This window comes from Triturus cristatus, chromosome 2_1, assembly GCF_964204655.1.
Source record: "Triturus cristatus chromosome 2_1, aTriCri1.1, whole genome shotgun sequence".
NCBI lineage: Eukaryota > Metazoa > Chordata > Amphibia > Caudata > Salamandridae > Triturus > Triturus cristatus.
In genome coordinates, this window is record NC_140581.1 from 799,957,634 (window position 1) to 799,982,168 (window position 24,535).

Genomic DNA, 24,535 nt, shown 5'->3' on the forward strand with positions numbered 1-24,535 from the left:
TGACCAGCAGCTGGATTCCAAGTGTCCCACAACGTATGCAGCTGACTGATGTGTCGGCAACCGGATTGGAGCCAACAAGTCTTGGCAACAGCAAGTCTTGTAAAAAGTGAATAAAGTTAATGGTGCAGACCAGCAAGGTCTGAGGGACTCACCCAGCAAGGATGAATGAGGGCAGGCCTGGAGCAACCAGAGGAGCCCTTTGGTTTGATAAGAAAGTCTTCAGGGGACCCACAAGCCAATCAGCAAGAGATCGTGAAGATGCCTCATGAGGAAATGCTTCACAGGAGCCCACGGTCACTCGGGACAGGGTAGACCTCTGATTTTCGGTGCACAGCCTGCTGGAGGCTTGGGTCACAAATGGTCCAAAGCACAGATTCGTAGAATGTCGTGAAAGGGTTGCACTTGACAATAGTGTGCGGTACCTGGGTATTGCTGTTCCTCATCACTTGTGGGGTCCACTCGCCACAGCTCTGCTGGGGACTCCCAATGGCCATCAAGAAGTCAGGAAATCTACTTCCAGGGCTGCAGGGACTTCGAACTCCAGCGAGAGCGGGAAAGTTTGCGACCGTTGATTCAAGTTTTTGGTGCCTGCCAAGAAGGGGAGTCATTCCTTGACTCCAAGGGAGATTCTTCCATCTTCCAAAGGTAGTGGAACGTCGAAGGACCAGGATTCTTCTTGTAAAGCGTCATCCAGGGATATCTAACTTGTAATGGCAAGGGTTCCCTAACTTATACTAAAAGGAAGGAAGGGACTAGCTCTATGACCACTCCTCTGGGAGGGTCAGGGGAGTGGGTGGTTACACCCACTTCCCTTTGTCCAGTTTCACGCCAGAGCAGGGGCAGGTAGCCCCTGAACGGGTTTGAGCTGGCATATGCACAGAGAAGCCTACTGCTCCCCCAGTGCAGGACTTCAAAGCACTCTAGGAGTGCACCCACCCAGCCCCATTACACTAAATCCTGTCTGGAAGGTGGTGACACCTCCCTGTGATAGAATGCCTATTGTTGGGCCTCCTCCACTGCGAGTTTCAGTCAGCAGCAGGAGGGCAGCTCAGTGTCTGTGCTGGTGGCATCCATTTTGTGATGCCAGGGCTCTTTCAGATTTCTACCGTGTTTCCACAGTGGGTACATGTCGTCCCCTCTAGAAGGGTGGGATCATACTCCCACACCAGTTACTGGTGTGGGGGTATGATTCCAAGTTGTTTGACACCAAACACGACATGTTTTGATGCAGTCATTCCAAAGTTAGCATTTACCGGTAGGTTATAATGCACTTAAGAGTATATGGTTTAACCGCATCCACAAACAGCCACAGAGAATAGACCCTGCTAGCTGCAGAGGGGCCCTGCTTATGCATTGGCACCCCCTCACATTGTAAACCAAGCACCCTGCCCTCAGGATTGATAGGGCCTGCCTTAGGTGTGACTGATAGGTTTATACGTGTGTGTAAGGGGAGATATAGGAACCTATACCTCAATGAGGAGTGCTAACACTACCTCACCCAGGCTGCAGTAGCAGGCCTGTGGTATCCGATTTAGTCTGCTTCCCAGGGGTGGCATAATACATGCTTCAGCCCCTGGTAGGCCTGTGAAGTACCTATGCCCTTGGTACCTAAGGTACCATATATTAGGGGCTCATAAGGTACCACAGTATCCAATCACTAGTGCATCCAATATGCACACCAGTCGTTTAAGGGAGCAAGCAGATAGGCTGGGGTCCTGGATAGCTGAATCCCAGCCAGACTAGTCAAAAACCATTCAAACGCCAGGAAAAAAGTGGGGGCAACCATGCAGTCAGATTCCACCTTCCTACATACAGGCAGTGGGTGACCATAAATGGCAAGAGGGTGGAAGCTCTTAGAGACACCGGAGCCAGTGTGACGGCTGTCAGTTGTCGGCTGGTATCTGAAGAGCAGGTAGTCTCAAATGCATTCTACCCAGTTATTGCCGCTGACAATACAGAGAGCCACTGCAAGGTGGCACAGGTTCCCTTTGAGTGGGGGGGGGGGGGTCTCAGGGACTCTTCAAGTAGCTGTGAGGCCAGCCATGCCTGTTGAATGTCTGTTAGGTAATGATCTGGAGAGCTCCCCTTGGGCTAAGGTGGAGCGGAGAGCTCATTTAGAGATGTTGGGTTTGCGTGAGTGGGCCTACGTGACCACTCAGTCTATGGCAGCCAGTAAGGGCATTCAAGAGGACCTGGAGCCTGAGAAAATGGCCGAGGTGCCTGCCTTTAAGAGAAGAGGCAGGGGGCGTGGGAAACCGGCCCCTGAGGTTCCCACAGCCCAGGAGGAGGCGGACCCTGAGGGGGATGCCCTGGAGCCTACCGAGGAAGAGATTGCTGAACAGCGAGACCTGCCTGAGCTGACCCATTGGCAGCAGGAAGCAGGTCCCTTCAGGGAAGAGTTCTGTGAGGAGCAGAACAAGTGCCCTTCTCTTGTAGGTTTGCGGCAGCAGGCTGCAAACCAGGCAGCAGGTGATCAGTCTGGATCACATTGGATATACTGGGAGAATGGTCTCCTGTATAGTGAGACTAAGGTTGCTGAGCCTGGAAACCTCCCTAGGATGTATATAGCTACATGCTGGCCTTCAGGAACCAAACTAGGCGTTTCAGAAAACTCGCTGAGGCGAATCTGGAAGCCAGCCAGGAGGAGATGAAGCGATGGTACGACCAGAATACCACTCTGGTACAGCTTCAGCCTCAATGAAAAAAGGGGGGACCCCTCGATAACTGATAGCGGTAGAGAATCAGGGGGAATCAGACTAAATACAGAAAACGTACTCTACCGTTTACATTTTTACATGTACAGTGTATCATGCGTTTAAATTCAAGCAAAAAACTCTGACTGGACCAAAGGGAAAAACACATATATTGTTAATGGGAACAAAAAAAAGAAGAAAAATAATATGAACTTTTATTTTTTAATTAATTCTTTTTTAACAAAGATAAATACATTTTTATATACATCGCATTTTTAATTAATCCAAAAGAACAGTTCCAAAAAGACATACATTAACAATTATATAAATACAATAACAATATATGTGTTTTTCCCTTTGGTCCAGTCAGAGTTTTTTGCTTGAATTTAAACGCATGATACACTTTCCATGTAAAAATATAAACCCTGTGCTCTCCAGGATAAGTGGACCGGACCATTTGAGGTGGTGGAGTGCAAGAGTACGGTTACCTACTTGGTGGACTTGCGGTCTCCCAGGAACCCCTTGCAGGTCCTGCATGTTAACCACCTGAAGCCCCACTTAGAGAGGTCCGAAGTGGGCATGCTCCTAGCAACAGATGCTGGAATGGAGGAGGAGACTGAGCCTCTTCCTCACCTCCTGTCTGCAACAGAGCAAGATGGGTCAGTGGATGGAGTAAACCTCTCTGCGACCATGACCCCTGAGCAACAGAATGACTGTCACCAGTTGCTGAGACAGTTTTCTGACCTGTTCTCCCTAATTCCCGGTGTCACTGATTGGTGCGTCCATGATGTAGACACCGGGGACAGTCCTGCTGTCAAGCACAAAACTTACAGGGTGACTAACAGGGTGAGAGCTTGCATCAAGGAGGAGGTCTCCAAGATGCTTGCGTTAGTGGTGATTGAGTCCTCTAACAGTCCTTGGGCCAGACCAGTGGTCCTGGTCCCAAAGGCTGCCGCACCGGGTGTCACGCCAGAACTGCGGTTCTGTGTGGACTACCGAGGGCTCAATTCAGTCACCAGGACCGACGTGCACGCCATCCCCAGAGCTGATGAGCTCATTGATCTGCTAGGGGCTGCCCGGTACCTCAGCACGTTTGACTTAACGTCTGGGTACTGGCAGATCGCCTTGACTGATGGGGCAAGAGAGAGGTCAGCATTCTCCATACCAGACGGGCACTACCAATTCCGGGTTATGCCCTTTGGGATGAAGAATGCCCCTGCCACCTTTCAGAGGTTGGTCAACCAGGTGTTGGTTGGGCTGGAAGAGTTCAGTGCCGCCTACCTGGATGACATTGCAGTGTTCAGCGCCAGTTGGGAAGAACATCTGAGCCACCTCTGGGAAGTGTTGATGGCACTGCGGAGAGCAGGCCTCACGATCAAGGCGAGCAAGTGCCAGATCGGGCAGGGTTCCGTGGTGTACTTGGGACACCAGGTTGGGAGCGGCCAGGTGGCGCCCCTACAGCCCAAGATTGAAACCATCCTGGCTTGGGAACCCCCAAAACCCAGACAGAGGTGAGAGCCTTTTTACGACTCACCGGGTATTACAGGAGGTTTGTCAATGGGTATGGCAGCATTGTTGCACCCTTGACAGAGCTGACTTCCAGGAAGCAGCCCAAGAGAGTGATATGGACTGACACCTGTCAGAGAGCTTTTGATGCCCTGAAGACTGCCATGTGCACGGCGCCCGTGCTCCTGGCACCCAACTTCTCAAAAGAGTTTATTGTGCAAAAGACGCTTCAGAGCATGGTGTGGGGGCTGTTCTATCACAGATTAATGAGGAGGGCCTAGATCAACCTGTAGCCTTCATCAGTAGGAGGTTACTTCCATGGGAACAGAGGTGGAGTGCAATTGAGTGTGAATCATTTGCTGTGGTCTGGGCACTGAAGAAGTTGAGACCATACTTGTTTGGGACTCACTTCCAGGTTCAGACAGTCCACAGCCCCCTCAGATGGTTGAAGCAGATGAGGGGTGAGAATCCAAAGCTGTTGAGGTGGTCCATTTCCTTACAGGGGATGGATTTCACGGTGGAGCACTGCCCTGGTACAGAACATGCCAACGCTGATGGTCTGTCCAGAATTTTCCGCCTTAGTGATGAGAACTCCCCGGAGGTAGGGGAGTTCTCCCTTACATTTCAGCTGGAGGGGACACGTGTTAGACCTGGCACCAGTGGCGTGGGTCTCCCTTCCATTTTTTGCTGTTGCCTCATGAGGTCATCGTTGTATCACCGGAGAAGCGCGTCACAGGGCCTGTCGCGGCTCCAAAGATCATCGAGTCACCGCACGGCCGTCGGGCGTGTCTCATCACACCAACGTTGTCGCATCGCAACCAAGACGCCATTTTGTCGCATCGCCCCGGAGAAGAGTATCACATCGAGATGCCAGCGTGTCGCATCGCACCTGAGAGTAGTAAGAAACCGACGCATCAACTCCCCACACAGTAAGGAAGCGAGCATCAACTCCCCTGCGCAGCAGTAAGGAACCGACGCATCCACTCTCCTGCGTGTAAGGAACCGACGCATCACCTTCCCTGCAACCCTTTTGTTTTCTTTGCGCTACGCATCTAAGGTACATTGAGACTAAAGTGTCGCATTTACAACTTGAGAGAACTGAGCTATTTTTAACCCTGAGCGTAGTTCGCGAAGTAGCGCTACGCATAGCTACGCAAAGTGCACTTCCCACTATGCGAGATATGCGTAGCACTTCACGAACTGCGTAGTACCCTGTTCGCACTGTGCAAGATGCTATTTTTAATGATTGCACAGTGCGGACAAGCATCCGGCACTGTGCAATCATTGAAAACCGCATCGTGCACAGTGCGAGCTGTAGTTTTCTGCTGCTCGAGAAGATTTTTACTCGAGCAGCAGCTTTCTCAACGCGGACTGGTAGTTTCTCATCGCGAGCGGTAGCGAGCATACGCGACCACTCGCAATGAGAAACCTGACCTCCCCGCTTTGAGAATCTCGCCGGGAGGTTTATTTTCCACGCTCGCGATCGCCAACTTGATGTTGCTGATCGGGAACGAGGAAAAAGTCTCGCCGGGATGTCATTTTGCTTGCTCGCGGTCGCCAACTTGACGTTGAGGACCGCGAGCAAGCAAAAATTGACCGCTGCACTACGCAACGCTACGCTACGCGTGTTTGCACTGTGCTACATGCAATTCGCATAGTGCGAAGTAGCGCAAACTTCGCAAACTACGTGAGCATAGCGTAGTGCTTTGCCAAGGCTTAGCTATTTTATAACATTTAAGAGACTATTTTTGAGCACAGTATTGTCGATTTTTGTCGTCTGGTCTTGTGTTAAGTCTATATAAAAATACCTATTTTTATAATACAACCTGTGTGGTGTCCATTTGTAGTGTTGTCACTGTATTACTGTATGTGTTCACAAATGCTTTACACACTGCCTCTGAGATAAGCCTGCCTGCTCGTGCCAAGCCACCAAAGGGGTGAGCACGGGTTATTTTGGGAGTGTAGCTCCTTACCCTGACTAGACGCAAGGGTCCCTATTTGTCACAGGTACCTACCTATGCCAACTAGAGACCCCCAAATCTAACAACTGCCATACTCACAGGAGACTACAGACAGAAAGTGTTTCCCTATCAGAAAAGTCACAGGGGGAAAATGGCATAGTAACTTTCCGCAAAATGCCATGGCTTTAAGGTCAGGTCACCCGATCAATGAAAGTCAAAAAGGGGGACTGACCAAAAGCCCACTCAGTAACATATGTTTTTTTATTTCCAGTATTGTATTGACTACGTGGCGTCACCAACAGACAGTTGTAGCTGCCTGTATGTGAGTCCTAAAAAAGCTAAATGAGTCCATCTGAAAATGTCAGACTTGACAATGTTTAATGTATTCGTAAAACACCAGCAAATGTTCTTGTGAATTTAATATGCCTTTAAATTTTTTGATATTGCAGAATGTTTGCTTCACTAATTTCAAATAAAGCCCCCAATTTCAATGAAGATGTCAAATCTTCTAGTAAGTGACCTACTTACATCAAAACCTCTCTGAGATGCGTACAAAATATGCTGAGAAGCAGAGCTCCATGCTCTGCCATAAGCAATGAAAATCAGGTACACGTTTTCTATTCTGCTAAACACGAGAAGTAATTTTTTAGGTTTGATCTTAGTGGATAGTGTTGGTGGTTTCATTGAAATGACGTATATCAAGGTGAACAGCTGATCCAGGTAATTACCAGAGAAATTAATTACTGGGAAAATCCTCTGTCGGCATTGAATGTCAAAAAATATAATCCCTGTTTTTGGCACTTACACCCCTTGCTGCAGTTGGCAAGAATCTATCTAATGTCACTTACTATCACCACCTTAGTTCATGCTCTTGCCACCATCAAGCTGGCTCTTAGACAGAGGGGGCCTTATACTGCAGCCAACCCAAGGCCTAATTACTGCATTATCACTCAGCTGGCTCAGCTCGCCAATGAGTGCCCTACAGCTGCCCAGAACAGGTCTGACCCCCTCCACCCAGTCCCACTGTGAGACTTCAGCTCCAGGCTCCTCTGGTCTTTTCATCAATGATGACCAGAGGATGCCTGCACTGTGTGTATGTTCTGTGTGGCTGTGCTAACCAACATTGGCGGTAAGAGCTGGTGATCAAAGCACGCAATATGAGGCCATTAATGCTCAATACTGCCCCTATCTAGTAATTTTGTTGGATAATATTCTAAAGTTACCATATCTGCCACTTTGGTAAATCTACTCCCTGTGTGCAAAGGTTTTCCATAGCTTTACAAAGTGCAGATAGGGGCAGAGGAGGGAATGAAAAACTTTACCCACTTGTACCTTAAAGCGTATCATGTTTAGGAAGTGGTTTTTTTCCCACAGCCCAGCTGCAGATCTTTTCCAAATGATAAAACATTAACACTTAACTACAATAACTTTCAAGAGGAAAATTCTATACTTTGGGGTTGAGATGTCCGCAAGGGTATTTTGCAGGGTCCTGGGCATACCACAAAGGTTAAAATCAGAATTCCAGACGTAGACATATAGCTCTGAGCCATGAACCAGGTTTAACAGGGCAAACTGTTGCAAAGGCTCAGAGCAGAGGTACAGGGGGGTTTCACCATCTAAGTGAATCTAGATGTTGCCATTTAGTTGAATCAACGTGTGAGAGCAGCTATTTTGGAACAAGCCTGTCCATGTTGTTGCTGATGGGCTCACTCACCGAGGTTTGAATGACCATCACGTGATCAATGGCCATTTTGTTTATGTTGGCTATCTCGTGATTGGCTGCCATATGGTTTGGTTGGTTATCATGTGATCAGTGACCATTATGGCTGAATGTATTTGTCCCTCTGCCTCCAGGGAGGCAGACCTATTACTTGCCAGCAGCAGCTACAAACAACAAGGAAAGAAACCTCACCCTGCACGATTTTGTGGGACTTGACGCTGTTGGTGCTGTGGCATCACCATGCGCCAGCTACAGGTAAAGCAAAAGCAGGTTGGGTAGATGTGTATCTTCCTGACACCAGGACCAATGATGTCTGACAATCCAGTATGTGAGTTTTGAAGCCTGGCGGGAGTTAGGCATCAGAGTGGTCTGCAAGGGATGGGGAGGTGTCAAAAGCCTCCCTGGAAAAGGCAGAACTTCAGTAACTTCATCTTAGCTATTTTTCCGCTCTCAGCTTTTTATCATGAAATGTGGCTACAGTGTGCCCACTAACGCCACCTATCAAACCACGTGTGGTACTGGTCGAAAAAAGCTTGCAGCCTTTCCTCATTGAAGTGTTTTGGCCTCCAGAAAGGTTTCAAAGTCTGAATATAAAACTTTTACCTGGGAAGAAACTTGGGTGAAAAGGCAGCTCACCTGCCCACATTTTACTCACTGCTTAGGTCTCTTTCAACTAACTTGGTTTGGAAATATTATTTTCTCTATAATTTACTATATTGTTTTTGTTAGTTATTACTCAAGTGCCACATGCAATATCTCTGACTAAGGCCTTGAAGTTACTGCTAATCCACTAAGGATGAAGCGAGGGTTCCTCACAGAGCCCAGTTTTAGTGGTCTGATGGGTTGATCTTTTTGGAGCTCAGTCAAGGCTCACATCAAGTCTGTGAACTTTCCCTCCTGTAGTTCAGCAATCTGATCTTCTACAAAGGCCATTTCATAACATAGGGTAGAAAACAAAAACTTTAACAACTTTATACTGTTTAAAAACTGCCATGCGCTGCTGTGGTGCTGCTGTGGTTCAGCGTCACGTGCAGCAGCAGAAAGCTGTCCAAATAATTTGAACAACTTTCTGCATTCATTTTTGAGTTCAGATACAAAGGGCAAGTTGTCTATAAAAGGCCTCTTCATGTGCTTCCTTATGACTTTCAGATGTGTTTTAATAGGGTCCAGGGTTATCTTTTTAGCGCACATCTTTCATCGTCATTAAACGTTACACAAATACTCATTGTTTCTGCCTTTTGTCTGAGATAAATTAGAAAAGAAGGAAATAGTTTTACTTGCGAACCTACGGGTTTTTCTGAATGGTAAATAATGCATACACATTTAAGAGGCTCTCACAGCACTTTGGACTTTCAAAGGCAACTGACTTCTGAGATATGTTACAGTTTCCCAAAAGTAATAAAACACTGTAAAACAGTTTGCACTCCAGACCCCGGGCCCATGATTGGAGTACAAGGTCTGCTGCCTCCCAGTCAGACCTCCACGGGACACCGCCATTCACCCCTTACCTGCCTCTAAATCTGAAGATCAGAGGGCAGGTCTGGGAGTCACTGCCTCTTCCAACCATACCCTGTGCTGGGGGCCTTGGTAAGGCACATGCAGACCGGATCAAGATAGGTCCATGGAGATTTAAAATACAGGCTGCGAGAAGGACATGCCAACATCCCTTCCACAGAAAGCAGAGTGTAGACCTAATCGATGAATTTAAGGGGAAGTACACACAAATATTCATTACAGGGAAATCCAACCATGCTTTCTTCCCTTTTTTCTTCAACTTCCTCCTACTACATACACTATCTATAGCAGTAACCTGTTTGTCACTGGATGGGTGATATTTTAAAGTTCTGTTCAATATTACTGATGTGACTTTCCTTCAATGCCAAGCCTGTGTTTATGTAATACACAGGCAAAGGAGCAGTGGTGAAACGAAACCAAACGTAAATACTAATGAAAGAAGAGAGTTTTAAAAACAATGTAAACTTTTAAATGTACATTTATATAGAACTTGATTATTAAGTAACTTATTTCAGATGCTAAAGACAGTTCACATTAAATATTTTGCAAATGCCCATATATAAAATGTATATTTTTTTTATCGACAAAATGGTTGTTATAGCTATTGTTAAGTACAATGTGCTAAGTGTTAAATTTGCAAATTAAAAATAAGTAATAATGACATTTACCGGTATCTAAAACATAAACTGTGATGCAGTACGTGTTTTCTGCAGAACAACCTCCAAACAAGTACATCTGTTCCCCGACTACAGCAACTGCATGCCCGTACCTGTAAGACAAAATATTCCATATCGGTATGATTTAGTGATCAATAAAATGTTGTTGTGCGGTTACACCCAGTTACAGTGCTCGCTAGTTGAATAAATGGCACATTCGACGGAACCGCATCACACAAATACTTTTTTACTCAGAAATCAAGGAAATGTTTCAGTATTACATAATGTTTACACAGCAAATTCCCCTAAAATGAGAAAACGAAAATCCATGCGATTGAAACCAGATGAAACACGGATAACTGACACGAAGAACCTGCAGAAAAGCTGGCCCAAAAAAGAGCGATTATAGGCAAAAAAACATAACCTTTTTAGTTTACAAATGTGCCAGACTTTGGGCATCACCAAAAACTATTCTCCCTTAGGCTACGCTTAACCCATCAATGCAAGCCACACTCTTTGCTATGCGTGTCGTATTTAAGGGCACAGAGCGAAGTGTTCAATTTACAAGGAGACAGAGAAGGCAGAGTGGAACCCCGTACAAGGAGGACCCTGTTTCCTGTTCCACGTAAACCTCTCAAATGCTTGCCACGGTTCACACAGAGACACTCGCTTCCAGTGGGTTATTATTTAGACACCATCATCTTCTTTGCTGTTTATGTTTTTTCATTATTTTAACAGGTCCCATTCTGTGGGGTTGTTTGTCACGCCCTGAAGAAGGTGGTACTCCTGACTTGGAGTTGTCTCACCGAAACGCACGTCGGCGTTGTTGTTTAGGCCCCCTCCACTCCTACTGATTATATCTATGTGCCTTAGATAAGTGTTTCCATATGTATCTTGACTAACCATCAGAGCACCCTGGGATCATCCATTCCATCTTTTTGAGTTGGGCCTACAATTGTTTTTTGATCTGTTGTTGAATGAATTATGTGTTTTTGTGATGTTGTATGAATGTGAGCTGTTCGAATTCTAATGTATGTTTGATCAAAAACATTTCTTTTCTCTCCCCTGATTGGGAACCTGTTTTTTCCTTTGTTTTTTCTTTTATTTTGTGATGTATCTTATTTTGTAATAATTTTTGACTTATACTGTGTGTGTTGAACATTTTCATTATTGTATCAATGTACTACATGATTTATTTATTGTGATTATTTCTGTAAAGAATTTAACTAAACTTATTTATGTATTATAAAAAAGCGATATTTATAATGAAATAATAAAAGAAAAAATATATTTGCTATATTGATTGTTTTTCTGTCCTTCTACCTATGTATTCTTTTTTGGGTGCCTTTATGTGTTTGTATGCCACATTACCTTAATCCAATCTGAGTGTCATTTTGTCTGCATTTAAACATTTGATACATTGTACATTTTTCAATCATAGGGGTAGAGTATACTTTGTTGTTTTCTTACTTGGTTTAATTTTCCCCTGCTTCTCTACCCGTATTACTTGATTAGGGGTTGCCCTTTGTTCTTTGGTTATGTTTTTTCATTAACAGTACATTGCAAAGCAAAGTTTGCAGGACACTCAAATCTACAGTTGCAACAGTACATGCAGTTAGTGCAAACTTCAACGGACTGCAGCTGGTTTTTTGACTTTGAAGATAAAGTGATTTTGCTAGCGTTATATTTAAGGGTATAAACACGACACTCTGGAAGAAATCAAAAAGAGAGAGCCAGTTAGATCATAGGAAAATGAGTCGAGTGACTTAATTTGACCCAGTCTTTTGAAGAGGTTTGCGCCATATAACAAATACGAACATAAAAAATAAGTTTCATGAATAAATACATTATGTTCTGTTCCACAATTGACTTTCTTACCAAACTCCACAAACGGCCCTCTAGTTAAGCTATGCAGACTAGGGGACGGCAAATAATTCAGCTCTGCTGGTGGATTTTGCGGGGTTTTGCCCACTTTACGCATCAACGGTAAGTTCACAAGCGCTTGAGAGAAAAAATAACGCGCTAGACCTCCTCCTGGAGAGATTTCTCAATGCAAAGGTCGCGGCAAGTCGCAACCGCACACGACCGCTCGCATTGAGAAATCTGCCATTCGCGTTGAGGAAGCTGCCGCTCAAGTAGAATGTCTACTCGAGTGGCAGAAAGCAGCGACGCCCCCTGGCGTGACACATAGTGCCATTTGCGCAGATTTTACAGCACGGGACAAACTCCTGGCACTAAAAATCAGTGCAAGACACACAACTTAACAGACTCCGGGGAGCGCAGCAGGGTTTTTTCTGGCACTTCGCACAGTTACGCGGAGTAAAACTATGTGAACTCCACCCAGGCTTAATGCAGACATCACAGCCCAATAAATAAGTCTGCTGGAGATGGCGTCTTTGGCTAACCAAGCACAGGAGATGCTGTAACAGTAGATGTAGAAATATTTAGTCAGCAGATGTGGCTCTTGGAGAATGCACCATAGAGAAGGGGAGCTCTGGGCTCGAAGCTTCCATTGACAGCGTTCACACAGGCATTCACTCACATGCAAAACCAGGAATACACCTAACCTGCTCTGCTGTGTTTAGAATCTCTATTTGAAAATGGTTACCGGGCTGTATGGAATATGGAAAAAAGCTTTTGAGGTCATCAACAGAACTGTCACTATTCGAAGTGCCTAGTGCTGAGACTGAATGCTGGTGAATATCTGAGCTATTCGGGCTTCAATTCACTTTCAATATAATGTGCAGTGGTTCCTTTCCTGATTCAGATCATTGCTTCCTAGAACATTACAGCCTGACCTAGGTCATATTCATGGACTTTGACTCCTCCTTCTTGGGGCCCTCTCTTCCTTCATTAAATTCAACCTTGCAGGATCTTCACCGTGAATGCTGTATCCAGGGCCAGAGTGGCTATTTATTGCACCAGACATATCTCAGGTGGGCTGGAGCCACTGAAGGCCGTTTTCTTGAAGTCCGAGGGCCACCACTGGTTGGTTCCTCTGTCTCTCGCAGGTTTTCTTTGCAGCAGGCACAGTGGGAAAAAGAGCGAGAGGAAGAGACAGGGAGAGAGAGAGAGAGAGAGAGAGAGAGAGAAAGAGAGAGATAAAGGTGTGGGAAGGAAAGCAAAGGTGAGAGAATAAGGATGTAGAGTGACCCAAAAGAGAGTGAGTGTGATAGTGAGAGAGAGGAGAGAAGGACAGAGAATGGATGGATTGAAAGAGAGAGAAAAACGGAAGGAAGGGAGCAGGCTGATTTGACCATTTTTGTCAGGGTTGCTTTTGGTTCCCAGTCTGACATTGCATGTGTCCAGCACCCAAATCTCCTAGGAGATCCTGGATTGCTGGTTTGACACTCCACTCTGACCGTGAACAGGCACACTAATTTGACTCACAGCTAATATAAGTTTAAGGGAGTTTAGGCTGTTTAACTAGGTAATTATTCAATTTTTTTCCTTTTATCTCCCTGGGTTCCTTTCCTCTATCAAGGTTTGGGTATTGACAACACATCTGTCAAACAGATCTACTGCTAACAGCATGCATAGAGTGGGTTTTGATTCTGCCTTTTGCAACCATTGGCTTTATTGAACCAACCTCTTTCAGCCACTGGTTTTGAGAATTTGCCAAACAAGTCTTGGCTCAGTCCCATAAAGTATTCATCCCTCACACAACACTGCTGGCTGTTTAGATGTAATTGACAGAGAATTTTATTTGAATGAAAATAATATAAAAAAATAGTTAAATCATATGTGCAGTAATAATGTGCAATTTATATTGAACCAAAAAGACATTTAACAATGTGCAATTTGTACTAGAAAGTTATACTCATTTCTACTAGACCTCAAAAACACCTAAAGCAGCTCTGCTTTGCTAGTAGCTTCTCTAGATCTGCTGAAACAAGTATAACATGTTTAAAAAGTTGACCTTTCCATGACTATGCCTTTAATGAAAAGCTTCGCATAACTCTGCAAAATGTTTACGATTAATAATAATAATGTTTTGAAATGATTGCTGAGAAAGTTTATCTTTAGTTTGAATTATGAAAATAATCAGATAAGATTGTAATGTTTGAATAGAGATGCTGACCTTTTAACATATTTTTCCTTATATTATAACGGAAGATGTAGTGCTAAATAATTTCTTACTGCTGTTGAAATTTCGAGTTTACAGAAATCATTGAAAGACTCCAGGCTCATCATCATCACTAAGGTACCTATTATTGAGCCTTATGGAGCAGCTATATTTCAATGGTATGGGTGCTCTCCCCACACTAATTGTGAATGTTCAGTCTGAATTGATGCCACTGTTTTATTGTCCACACCTTTGTTGGTACTTTTCCCTCTATTTTCACCTTCTGCTCCCACATAATGTATCCTACTGCTTCCCTTGACTGCCTAACTCCTCTGCCCAAAATAATTTCTATACTATATTGAAGTGCATATATTGTTTTTTGGACTGCATTAAGGAAAATCTTTCCAGTAGTTTTGGATACAACTATATCTAGCTAATTTCATTTCCCTTTCTGTTGCATTGATATGGAACAAGTATAGTAGAGGCAACTTCTTTTAATATCACTCAGGATCTTGCTCCAACTAAGTGTTACTCAAATGGCTTATCTTGTGCCCACATCTGTTGCTGAAGTCATAGTTTGAGCTCCCTGGTCCTCACCACTAAACCTTCTCTGAATACACTACCTCAAATGTGAATATTCCATTAGCACTGGACTCTTGCTCTTAACCTGTTGCACTTTTCAATAGTTTATTTTCTGTCCTTCAGTACTGTATCTGTCGCCACAATGGAGTTAAATATCTTAAGTCCTAGTGACAGCCTGATATCATTGGAAGGCCGCAATGTGCTCAAGATTATATACCCTCTAACCTCAGCCAAAAACATCAAACATAAAATACTTAAAAGAAACCCTGAACCTCCTCTTACATTTATAACTGCGGAGTTTACAGAGCTCACCTGCCCAACATATCTGAGGGTTCTACGGCGTGCAGATCCACCCACTCTTAAAAGGCCGGCCAGCCACACCCCTCCTTAGATTTTCTTACTCTGCGACATCCTGTGATAGTGGGCCCAGGACACTTTTGCCTTAGGTTGTTTTGCTTGGGGGTTGGAGGAGGGTGGTGGGGAGAGGGGGTTCTTTTTTGTTGTTCTTCCTTATGTGTTTAGTTGTTCTTAGGGGCCTTCGAGATTGTCCGCCTTCTGGGCTATATTGCGATATATATTGCTGCTGCTGGACATGTATGTTGTCTCCTGGTGTTGAAATCAATAAAAGAAATTTAAACAGAAAAGAAACCCTGAAACACTGATCTGATGTCTAAATTTGATCTAATAAAGGTTCTTTGTTTGCTGATTACATTTTCATCACTAACAAAACAGCACAATCGAGGAGAACCTTTGCTTCAATGCTCAGGATTAACACATCCAGGAAAACACCACATGGCCTTCGAATCTCCATAACAGCCTCACTGTTCCTCATGGCAGAAGTCACCATCTCTCTTTACAACAATAGCAATTTTCTCATTCAATCATCGGACCAAAATCTCGTCCTCTGTCCCCATGCCACACGCCACTCCCATAGGCACTGACCACCACCCTTCACTAGAGAACAAACTTGCTGATATCAGCCAAGACCTTCAGCTAATTTAACCATTCTTTAGAATCTTCTTCAAACCACCTCGAAGCTCGAGAAGTTCATGAAACTCAACTTGACCACTTGGGATAATGAAACCCCACACACCAAAAATCTTATCTCGCCCCAACTTGAATGGCTAAACTTCACCTGGCATGGGACAACCTCCTTCGGAAACTCTCCAAACTTGACCTGGAAAACTCAACCACATCTCAATCCCATCTCCATACCTCAGAGAGTTACTGACCACCTATCGGATGATGACATTCACTCACTTTTGCTATCCTATACCTCCATTAATCCGTTATCCATGCTAATCACTATCCAACCTATCACCTCCAAACCTCTTAGAGAACCTAGTCACAACTTCTAAATCTTGAATAATTACAACTATTACAAGTCCCCATAACACATCTTGAAGTTTCAGAAACCAAATCACGCATCAGATCCATGCTTCTCAATAGCAGAACGGCTGTAAAACACGCTGCAGACATTGCGGATCTCATCCTCACGCATGACCTTAACCTCCTGATATTAACTGAAATGTGGCTGAATGAGACCCCATCTCCTTGGACATTCTTGTTCCACCCAACTATAACATCATCAGACTGGATAGATAGGGAAGAGCTGGAAGAGCTGGGGGTGGCTTAGCTTTCATTTATCGCACCTTGCTTCCACTGAAACATTCACAAACCATGCAAATGACCTCCTGTGAATACCTAGGCATCAACATATGGAGCAATGACAAGATTGTATTCAAACTTCATTCCATTTGCCACCCCTCAGAAAACAATCTACCTTTCATTGAACAAATAGTGGAGACCATCTCTTTCAACTCGGATCAGCACAACAACCCTATCTTCCTCGAGGACTTTAACATACACTGGAATGATTCTAATCACCCTTTAATGAACTCCTTCAAGGCCTTCCTCACAGACCTCAACCTTACCCAGTCTTGTAATGGCCCAACTCATGACAAAGGCTCTACCCTCGACCTAATCATCTCAAAAGCCAATGCCATTCAACTTGAATACATAACCCCCTGTGACTGGTCAGACCACTACCTAATCTCCTTCCTCATCCTGGAAAAGGAGATGACTAGAAAGGGTCAGCCGCTAAAAACCAAACGGTGGTCCCGAGACTTGAGAAATATTAATCTATTCGCCTTCACCTATAATAGCAATAACATCCTACAAATTCCCACAAACATGCTGAATGTGAATGATGTCACTGTTTATTGCACAAAATCTATGTCAAACATACTTGATACTTTTGCTCCAAAGCAGCTAAAAATAATTCAGATCTGACACTGCAAACCCTGGTTCGACGGTAGCCTCAAGGAGGAAAGACGCAAATTAAGGCTTGCGGAGAGATCTTGGAGAAGCTCTCCCTCTTTCGCACACCTCAAGCACCTGAGGTCGACAAGAAGCTCCTACAACAAACTCATTTGAACCTCCAAAGCAGAATACTTCAGGGAGCAATTAGACAATGCCAAAAATAGACCCAAAAAACTATTCGAAATCATCAAGCAAGTACAGTGTAAATCTAGTCAACACTCGGTAGAAACCGGTCCCTTGCCAAGGGCGATGAGTTCTCCACCAATTTCATTGAAAAGACAAAGAGGATTGAATCTTATTTGCATCGCTCCTCACAGGTTCTTTCTACTCACACCCAGTACAGTCTCCTACTGGTAAAGCACCTGGCTAGAACCCCTTCTTCTAGCTATACAACTAAAAACAATACTACTTGGCGCTCCTTCAAAATCCCTGATGAAGCCGCTTTATTCACAATGTTAACAACAATTAAACCCTCGAACCACTTAAATGATCACTTGCCTGCCAAGCATGCCAAACAGTTTAACCCCTCCCATCTAGCTCTTTGATCAAAGATTGCCAATGCAATTCTCTTTCAGAGCACTTTTCCCAACTGCTTAGAGACGCTTCAGATCATCCTTATTCCAAAGAAATCATATGCAGACCTGTCTGACCTTAACAACTACTGCCCAATCACCAACATCCCAACTTTAGCAAAGGTTTTAGAGAAATACGTACACCTGCAACATTGCAACCACATTGATCAATTCCAATTCCATGATTGTCATCAATCAGGTTTCAGAATAACGCATAGAACTGAAACGGCCCTGACACACATTGTTGATGATGCAATGAGAATGCTAGATGAGACCAAACCCTGCCTGCTTATATTACTTGATCTCTCCTCCGCTTTTGATGCATTCAAATGTGAAAGTATGATTGACCTTCTCGAGAAGAGGACGAGGCTATCGGGTCACATCTTAAAATGGTTTGCCTCCTTCCTTCAGAACAGAACACAAAGAATTAAGGTCAATTAAACACTATCTGACAGCACACCAGTCACAATCTAAGTTCCCCAAGGATCTATGCTCTCTCCCACTTTATTCAACTTGTTCACTGAAACTCTTACCGATCTTATGAATCTCTCTAACATTCACTACCACTTGTATGCTGATGACACACAATTGTATTTAAAAAGGACCTCCCCTGAGGACATAAAACTGCTCAAGTGCACTCTGCAGAAAACCCAACAATGGCTGACCCGGAGAATAGCTCAAGTAACTCACTGCACTAAACCACATCCCACATTTGATCGATTCAACTAGGTCACATGGTATAACTTTGGACAAACACCTGAATATACAAGACCATATCCGTGCCACCACAAGGGGAACCAACTATCTTCTAAACATATTAAGGAAAATCAAACCGTTCTTGCCCCAGATGACTTTCAGTTAGTAGTCCAATCCCTCGTTATCTCCTGTTTGGATATGGCAGCATTATCCTTGCTGGTTGACCCAAAGCAAAGCTAGCTCCTCTAAGAGTCACTCTGAACTTTGCTGCTAGGCTCTTCACAGGAACCAGAAGTTTCAACCATACTACACCTGACTTCATTCACCTAAAATGGCTCCTGTTTGAAGTCAGAATCCAGTTGAAGATAGCCTGCATGACAAACAAGTCCCTTCACCACAACACACCTGTTTAGCTGGTGAACAAACTTGAACTATCCGGTGGTTGCCACTCCTCAAGAAGATCTAACTTCCTATTGCTAGAGCCACAGAAGTTAAAAAAAAGACTTACAATTGTTCTCTCTCGGATCTAGCCCCTAGAATATGGAACACACTTCCACCAGAACCTAGGACAAACCCTTCCTTCACCTTTTTCAAAAAAGAATTGTCCTGCTTCGCACTCCTAAATAAGAGAAATGCAGCACTTCCACATAGAGGCACACACACAGCGAAGCAAGAAAACACCTGGCAAGGGGTTTCACTCTCATAAAATGAAGCACATCAAAAGACAGTTTTCAGAATAAAGCGTGGATTTTTATTTGTGCAACAGAAAGACTTTCCCAGATGTCAAATGAAACAATATGCAAATGTGTGTGTGTGTATATATATATGTATATATATATATATTATATATATATATATATATATATATATATATATATATATATATATATATATATATATATATGTATAGATATATATTATCTACTGGCGGTCGCCAGTAGATAGTTATAGTTAGGACCGAGTTTCCATAGGAAATCTCAAAATTCTATTTTGAATAACTTTGGCGCCGATTGACGAATCCTCGCGAAATTTTCAAAACTAATGGGGCGCTCCGCTCCGCTCCTACCCTGAAAGTCTCGGGGTGATTCGTCAAGCGGGGGCCGAGAAAAAGGGGGGGTCCCAAAACGCGTTTTCCCCATGGGTTTTTCCATAGGGACTTTAGTCGCAGCTGCAGCCCGAACGGCTGAACAGAATTACGGGAAATTTGGCAGAGAGGTAGCCATAAGGTCCATGAAGTGCCTTTTGCAGGTTTGGTGTAAATCTGCTCAGTATTTCCAGAGAAAATAGCATTTAAATCAATATATATATCTGTACGCGTGCAATTCTGATGGGTTGTTAGATCTTAGTAAACATTCGAATCGGACGAAACCAGGAAGTGTCGGCCGCCATTTTGTCTCTCGCACTCTGAGGGGGTGAAAAACAAATGTGGAGAACGTGAAAAGGGGGCAGGGTGGACAGTTTTTTTTCGAAAAATCGCCGAGTGCGCGCACCGTGCGCGCACCACCCAAACGGAAGAAATTCTGCGAAGTTCGCGCAGCGTGCGCACACTCCATGATTTTTCAAAAAAAAAAAAAATTTATTTGGCCCTTGGGGGCGATGCGCTCTGTGCCCACCGCGCGTGCACGGCACTAACTGCGAAAAGTGGGCGCGAGGTGCGCGAAGCGCACCGCGAGCCCACTGTGTGCGCACGGTGCGCGAACCGCACTGAGTGCGCACGGCACGAACTGCGTAAAGTGGGCGCACGGTGCGCGAATCGCACCGTGTGCCCACTGCGCGCGCACAAAGCGCGAAGCGCACCGTGCGCGCGCCGAGAAAAAGTTTTGTTTAAAAAAATATATTAATAAATACATAACTTAGCATTTAAAAAACCGTACAAATTCACTGAAAAAACCATAGGTTTCACACACGTTATAGTTAGGAATTAGCATTTAAAAAACCTTGCAAATTCACTTAAAAAACCATAGGTTTCACACATGTTATAGTTAGCTGGGCATTTCCCTCGTAAAAAACCAATGAAATTCCCCGTTATAGTTAGTGCAGGCAACTATAACTCACGCAACCGCAATCCGCTGCTGATGACGTCAGATATTACATCACTGATGACATATGTGTCTTTCTGAAAAAAAAAAAAAATGAAATATATGTATAGCTAAAGATGAATGGAAGAAGACATGGGTAAATAAGTGTCTAAATACAGTGATGTGATATCTGACGTCATCAGCAGCGGATTGCGGTCGCGTGAGTTATAGTTGCCTGCACTAACTATAACGGGGAATTTCATTGGTTTTTTACGAGGGAAATGCCCAGCTAACTATACCATGTGTGAAACCTATGGTTTTTTAAGTGAATATATATGTGTGTGTGAAAGTAATAATAACACTTCAAATGAAAGATATGTAAATTTATATAGAGAGATATATATATGTAAACGTGCAAGCAATAATAACACACTTACAAGTCAAATGCAACTGTTAAATGCATGTGATAAAATACAAGCAGATAATAATGATAATAATACTGGACATCCACAGCAAGAAATAAGCACTGTTAAATGCAAGTAATCAGACAGAAAGAATAACCCCTGTCAAAGGAAAGCATGAATGATATATAGACAGAATACATCAAATGATTATGTCCACTGGAGACTTAAGTGTGCACACAGACACACTCACACATCACAATGCCAATAATCAGAGAAAATACATCACCGGCTGCAATAACTTCATCTTAGACCACACCAGACTGGGGGATTCACAGCCGGGGTCAAGAGACTCAGCAAGCTGGGAGTTGCCACACTGAATAAGATGCATCCATCCCTTCAGGTCAAAACAAAATCCCGCTTTCCATGCCAAGAAACCCCAGTTTTTTAATCTCAATGCACTAGAGGTTTCAGAGAAGACCTCCTCTGCGCCAAGGAAACTTACCGGATTTGGCTAATTTCCCACAAGCATTCCAAAGGCAAAAGAGTTCTCACATAGTCTTCTGCGCTCCCACACGTTCAGGCCCCTTATCTTAGTGGAGCTTGAGAAAGTAGAAAACACCTCCAAAAGTACAGAAAACAATCTTGAATGTGAATAACCTAAATAACGTGAGTAACCTGGGGGCCGGCTTGTGTGTGCAAAGCTCAAGCTAGACAGAGTCAGAATTCAAGATGGCATGCGGGCATGTCAAAGCCAATAGTACAAACTTCATAAAACTTCCCAATGTACAACATAATGCACATTTGTGCACCACTGCCTATAGCATCACACACTTAATTTCCCAATGTACAACATAATGCACATTTGGGCACCACTGCATATAACACTACACTCCGAGACAGAGAAGTACATTTTACATCTTTCTCTCATGCTTTCAAATGCACATTCCACGTGTTCTATTCCTGGCAAGGCTGTTCTACTCTGTGAAACACTCCCACTCTGAAGCCACAAGGAGACACAAAAAGCAAATGCAAAGTGGATTAAAACACATAAAATCAATTAAAACAATGGTAGTCAAAGGTCATCACATGGTCCCAATATATGGGTGGGCCTCTGGCACTACAAGAAGTAAAAAAGATTCTGATGAATAGATTCATTCACTTGTCATCTTAGTCATTCAACCTAATCTTTGTTATTTGGACTCCTCTGGATCTTGGATCCTCCAAGCCGTTTTTGATATAATGTATCTGTTCTTTTATCCGTATTTATATGTGGTTTTGACCCTTGCAAGGACCTGACTGTGATTTGTACAGCGGTATGACATCCTGTAGGGTATGTTTGCTCTATATAAAACTGCAAATAAATAAATAAACATAGTTCATTATTTAGCTAACATACAATTGTTTTATTAGAATGTTAGAAATATGGTCATGTTCGTGGGAAAAGAGGCTTGTAATCAAAAGGACTCATATGTAGCTATAGAAATTAACTTATTTTCACACTTCATGTTAACTGTCTGCAGTTCATTGTCTCGTATGTGGGAAAGGAAGGAGCAAGCCTGTTCTCAGGAGAATACAGAGAGCTGATTGGACAAGAGTAGAAGATGCAACATGGAGTGCAACATCTCTTTCATCCGTTTATATTAGTGCTTGTTCCTAGAGTAGAGTATCTTAGAAGGGAGACGGAAACACCTTTGGCTCATAAGCTTACCCTTATGCTTTTTTCATACACCATTCCTTATCCACTCCTGAAGCTAAATGCTAAAGGCTTAATGCTGAAAGCAGGAAGCTGATTTTGTCACCTTTTAAAACCTTATTGTTGATTGCAGTTGCTATTGCTTCTGAATAATTATTTTGCCCTTTTTGCTTTGAGACTTTACTGAGTTTCATGAACCTCTCTATATGAGAGTTTGCTGTTATTAATTAACTGTTTTTGAGCTTTATGCTCAATATCTCTCTTATGTCTCGAACTGGAACTCTTTACAGGTTCATTCTGCTACCTTTTTGCCCCAGTCTTAGAATAGGCATTCTCTCCTTGATTTCGTTCAATGTTAAGATTTTTATCAAACCATATCTTATTATCAATTCTGTTAACTAATTGCGATATTGAACCTATCAGAAAAATTGAGATTTTTCTAAGCAATGAATGGAAATAATACCCTAAAACTAACTCAAACTCTCATTATTGACAAGACATTGGGATTATGTTTTATTTGATAATTACTCCTCATTCTCAAACACAATGGCCAAGGTCTGTCACATATTCTGACCAAGTACAAGGAAAACGGGAAAGACAAGAGAATATCCGGAGCGGGGATCAGCCCTGTGAAAGAGAGACGATAAACCATATTATTTGAACTGATTCGCATTCCAGCATATCCTTCCATTGCCACTCAAATGTTTGCAATGAACTGCATGAGGAACTACTTTAGAACCTCTGTTTGGTCCTGCTGGGTCTCTTCCATGTGGCTCACTCTAATGTGATGATGCTGAATGTGTTAGCATGTTAAACCTAGAACTATTGGCTTTGCCAATGCTTATTGTCCCAGATGTTTCCAGTTTATTATGCTTTCTTACTAGTGCTCTCAGTAAGTAGTGCAGGGCACAGAGGAGCAATGGGTCATGGGGTTGTTGTCAGCCTGCAGTAACACACCACCTGCGAGAATTTTGCTATACACTTAAAGTAAAGAATATTTAGCCATTACACTTATCGCTCAGCAGTCTTCAATCAGAGTGGAATATTTTGCTCCGATATTCAACTACAACTACTAAAGAATACCTAGTAGAGATTTTTTTCTCTAAAGCGCACCTTTTTAGATCTGATCTAGAGACTGCTTTATATATTTCAGCAGCCTTGATCATAAAAATAAAAACCTAAATTAAAAAGCAAACATATACATATAGATACACAGAGGGGCTTTGGGTCAGCCCTCTTCATCTATTGGTCTATTGCACTGCCATTCACATTTTGCTCCCACCCACCATAGCGTATCCCATGGGGGAATGGGTCTGCCCTTTCAATCACTGGCTTTATTGTACTCTAAGTGATGGCACTGCATTTGATCTCATGTGCAAGTCACCCCTGCTCTCATTCAAAAAACAAGCATTGGCATAGCCAATAGGTCTCGCCTTTGGGACCTTATAAGTGTTTAGCCATGCAACTGTTGATGTTGTTGCACCAAGGATATTGTGCTGCATAACTAACTACTTATAAGGTCCCAAAAGCGAGACCTATTGGCTATGCCAATGCTTGTTCCAATATATGTGTTGTTTGAATAGGTTGCAGTGCTGCTGCTTTTGCTATACTTATCTTGTCTGTTATTGAAGAAAGATAAAACATGTTCTCTATGCACTATTCAAATGTCAAAACAAATGGCCTTATCAATGCTTGTTTTCATGCATGATGTGTTACTGAAATAGTACATTTGAATAAGATAGGACTAAAGGGTTTACATTTCGTTTCACTTTCAGATCAAGCACTTTTTTAAATGGACAAGACACTGTAAAATCTAAAAGTTCAAGTGATTTTATGCCATGATCCGCGGCTCCTTGAGGCCAATCTGACGTTTTAGACAGCAGCGTTTAGCATACTGGCAATTTCAACTCCTTTGTAAATTTTTTTTTTAAACTGTCAGAAAATGAAACAGTGCGGCGCCAGAAATGTCACAACTGGCTGAAGGTGCCATACATGGCAGTGAGCCGCTTAGCAACTTCTGTAATGTTCAAAAAAGTATTTTTATTCGCGATTTTCCACTTTTATTCTCTGAAGCAGTCACATATTAATTAGTGATGCGGTGAATTCACGAAGATTACATTTCACGTACAGA

General features: G+C 43.3%; 1 protein-coding gene across 3 annotated transcripts in view; it reads right to left on the reverse strand.

Moving 5' to 3' along the window:
* The window catches only part of LOC146865898 (kelch domain-containing protein 10-like), a 603,680-nt gene that overhangs the window by 443,958 nt on the left and 135,187 nt on the right, over positions 1 to 24,535 (reverse strand). For all 3 annotated transcript variants that reach the window (XM_085640780.1, XM_085640782.1, XM_085640781.1), the window contains one exon: positions 10,064 to 10,164. In XM_085640780.1, coding sequence (XP_085496906.1) covers positions 10,064 to 10,164 — 101 coding nt within the window. The remainder of the gene's footprint in view (positions 1 to 10,063; positions 10,165 to 24,535) is intronic.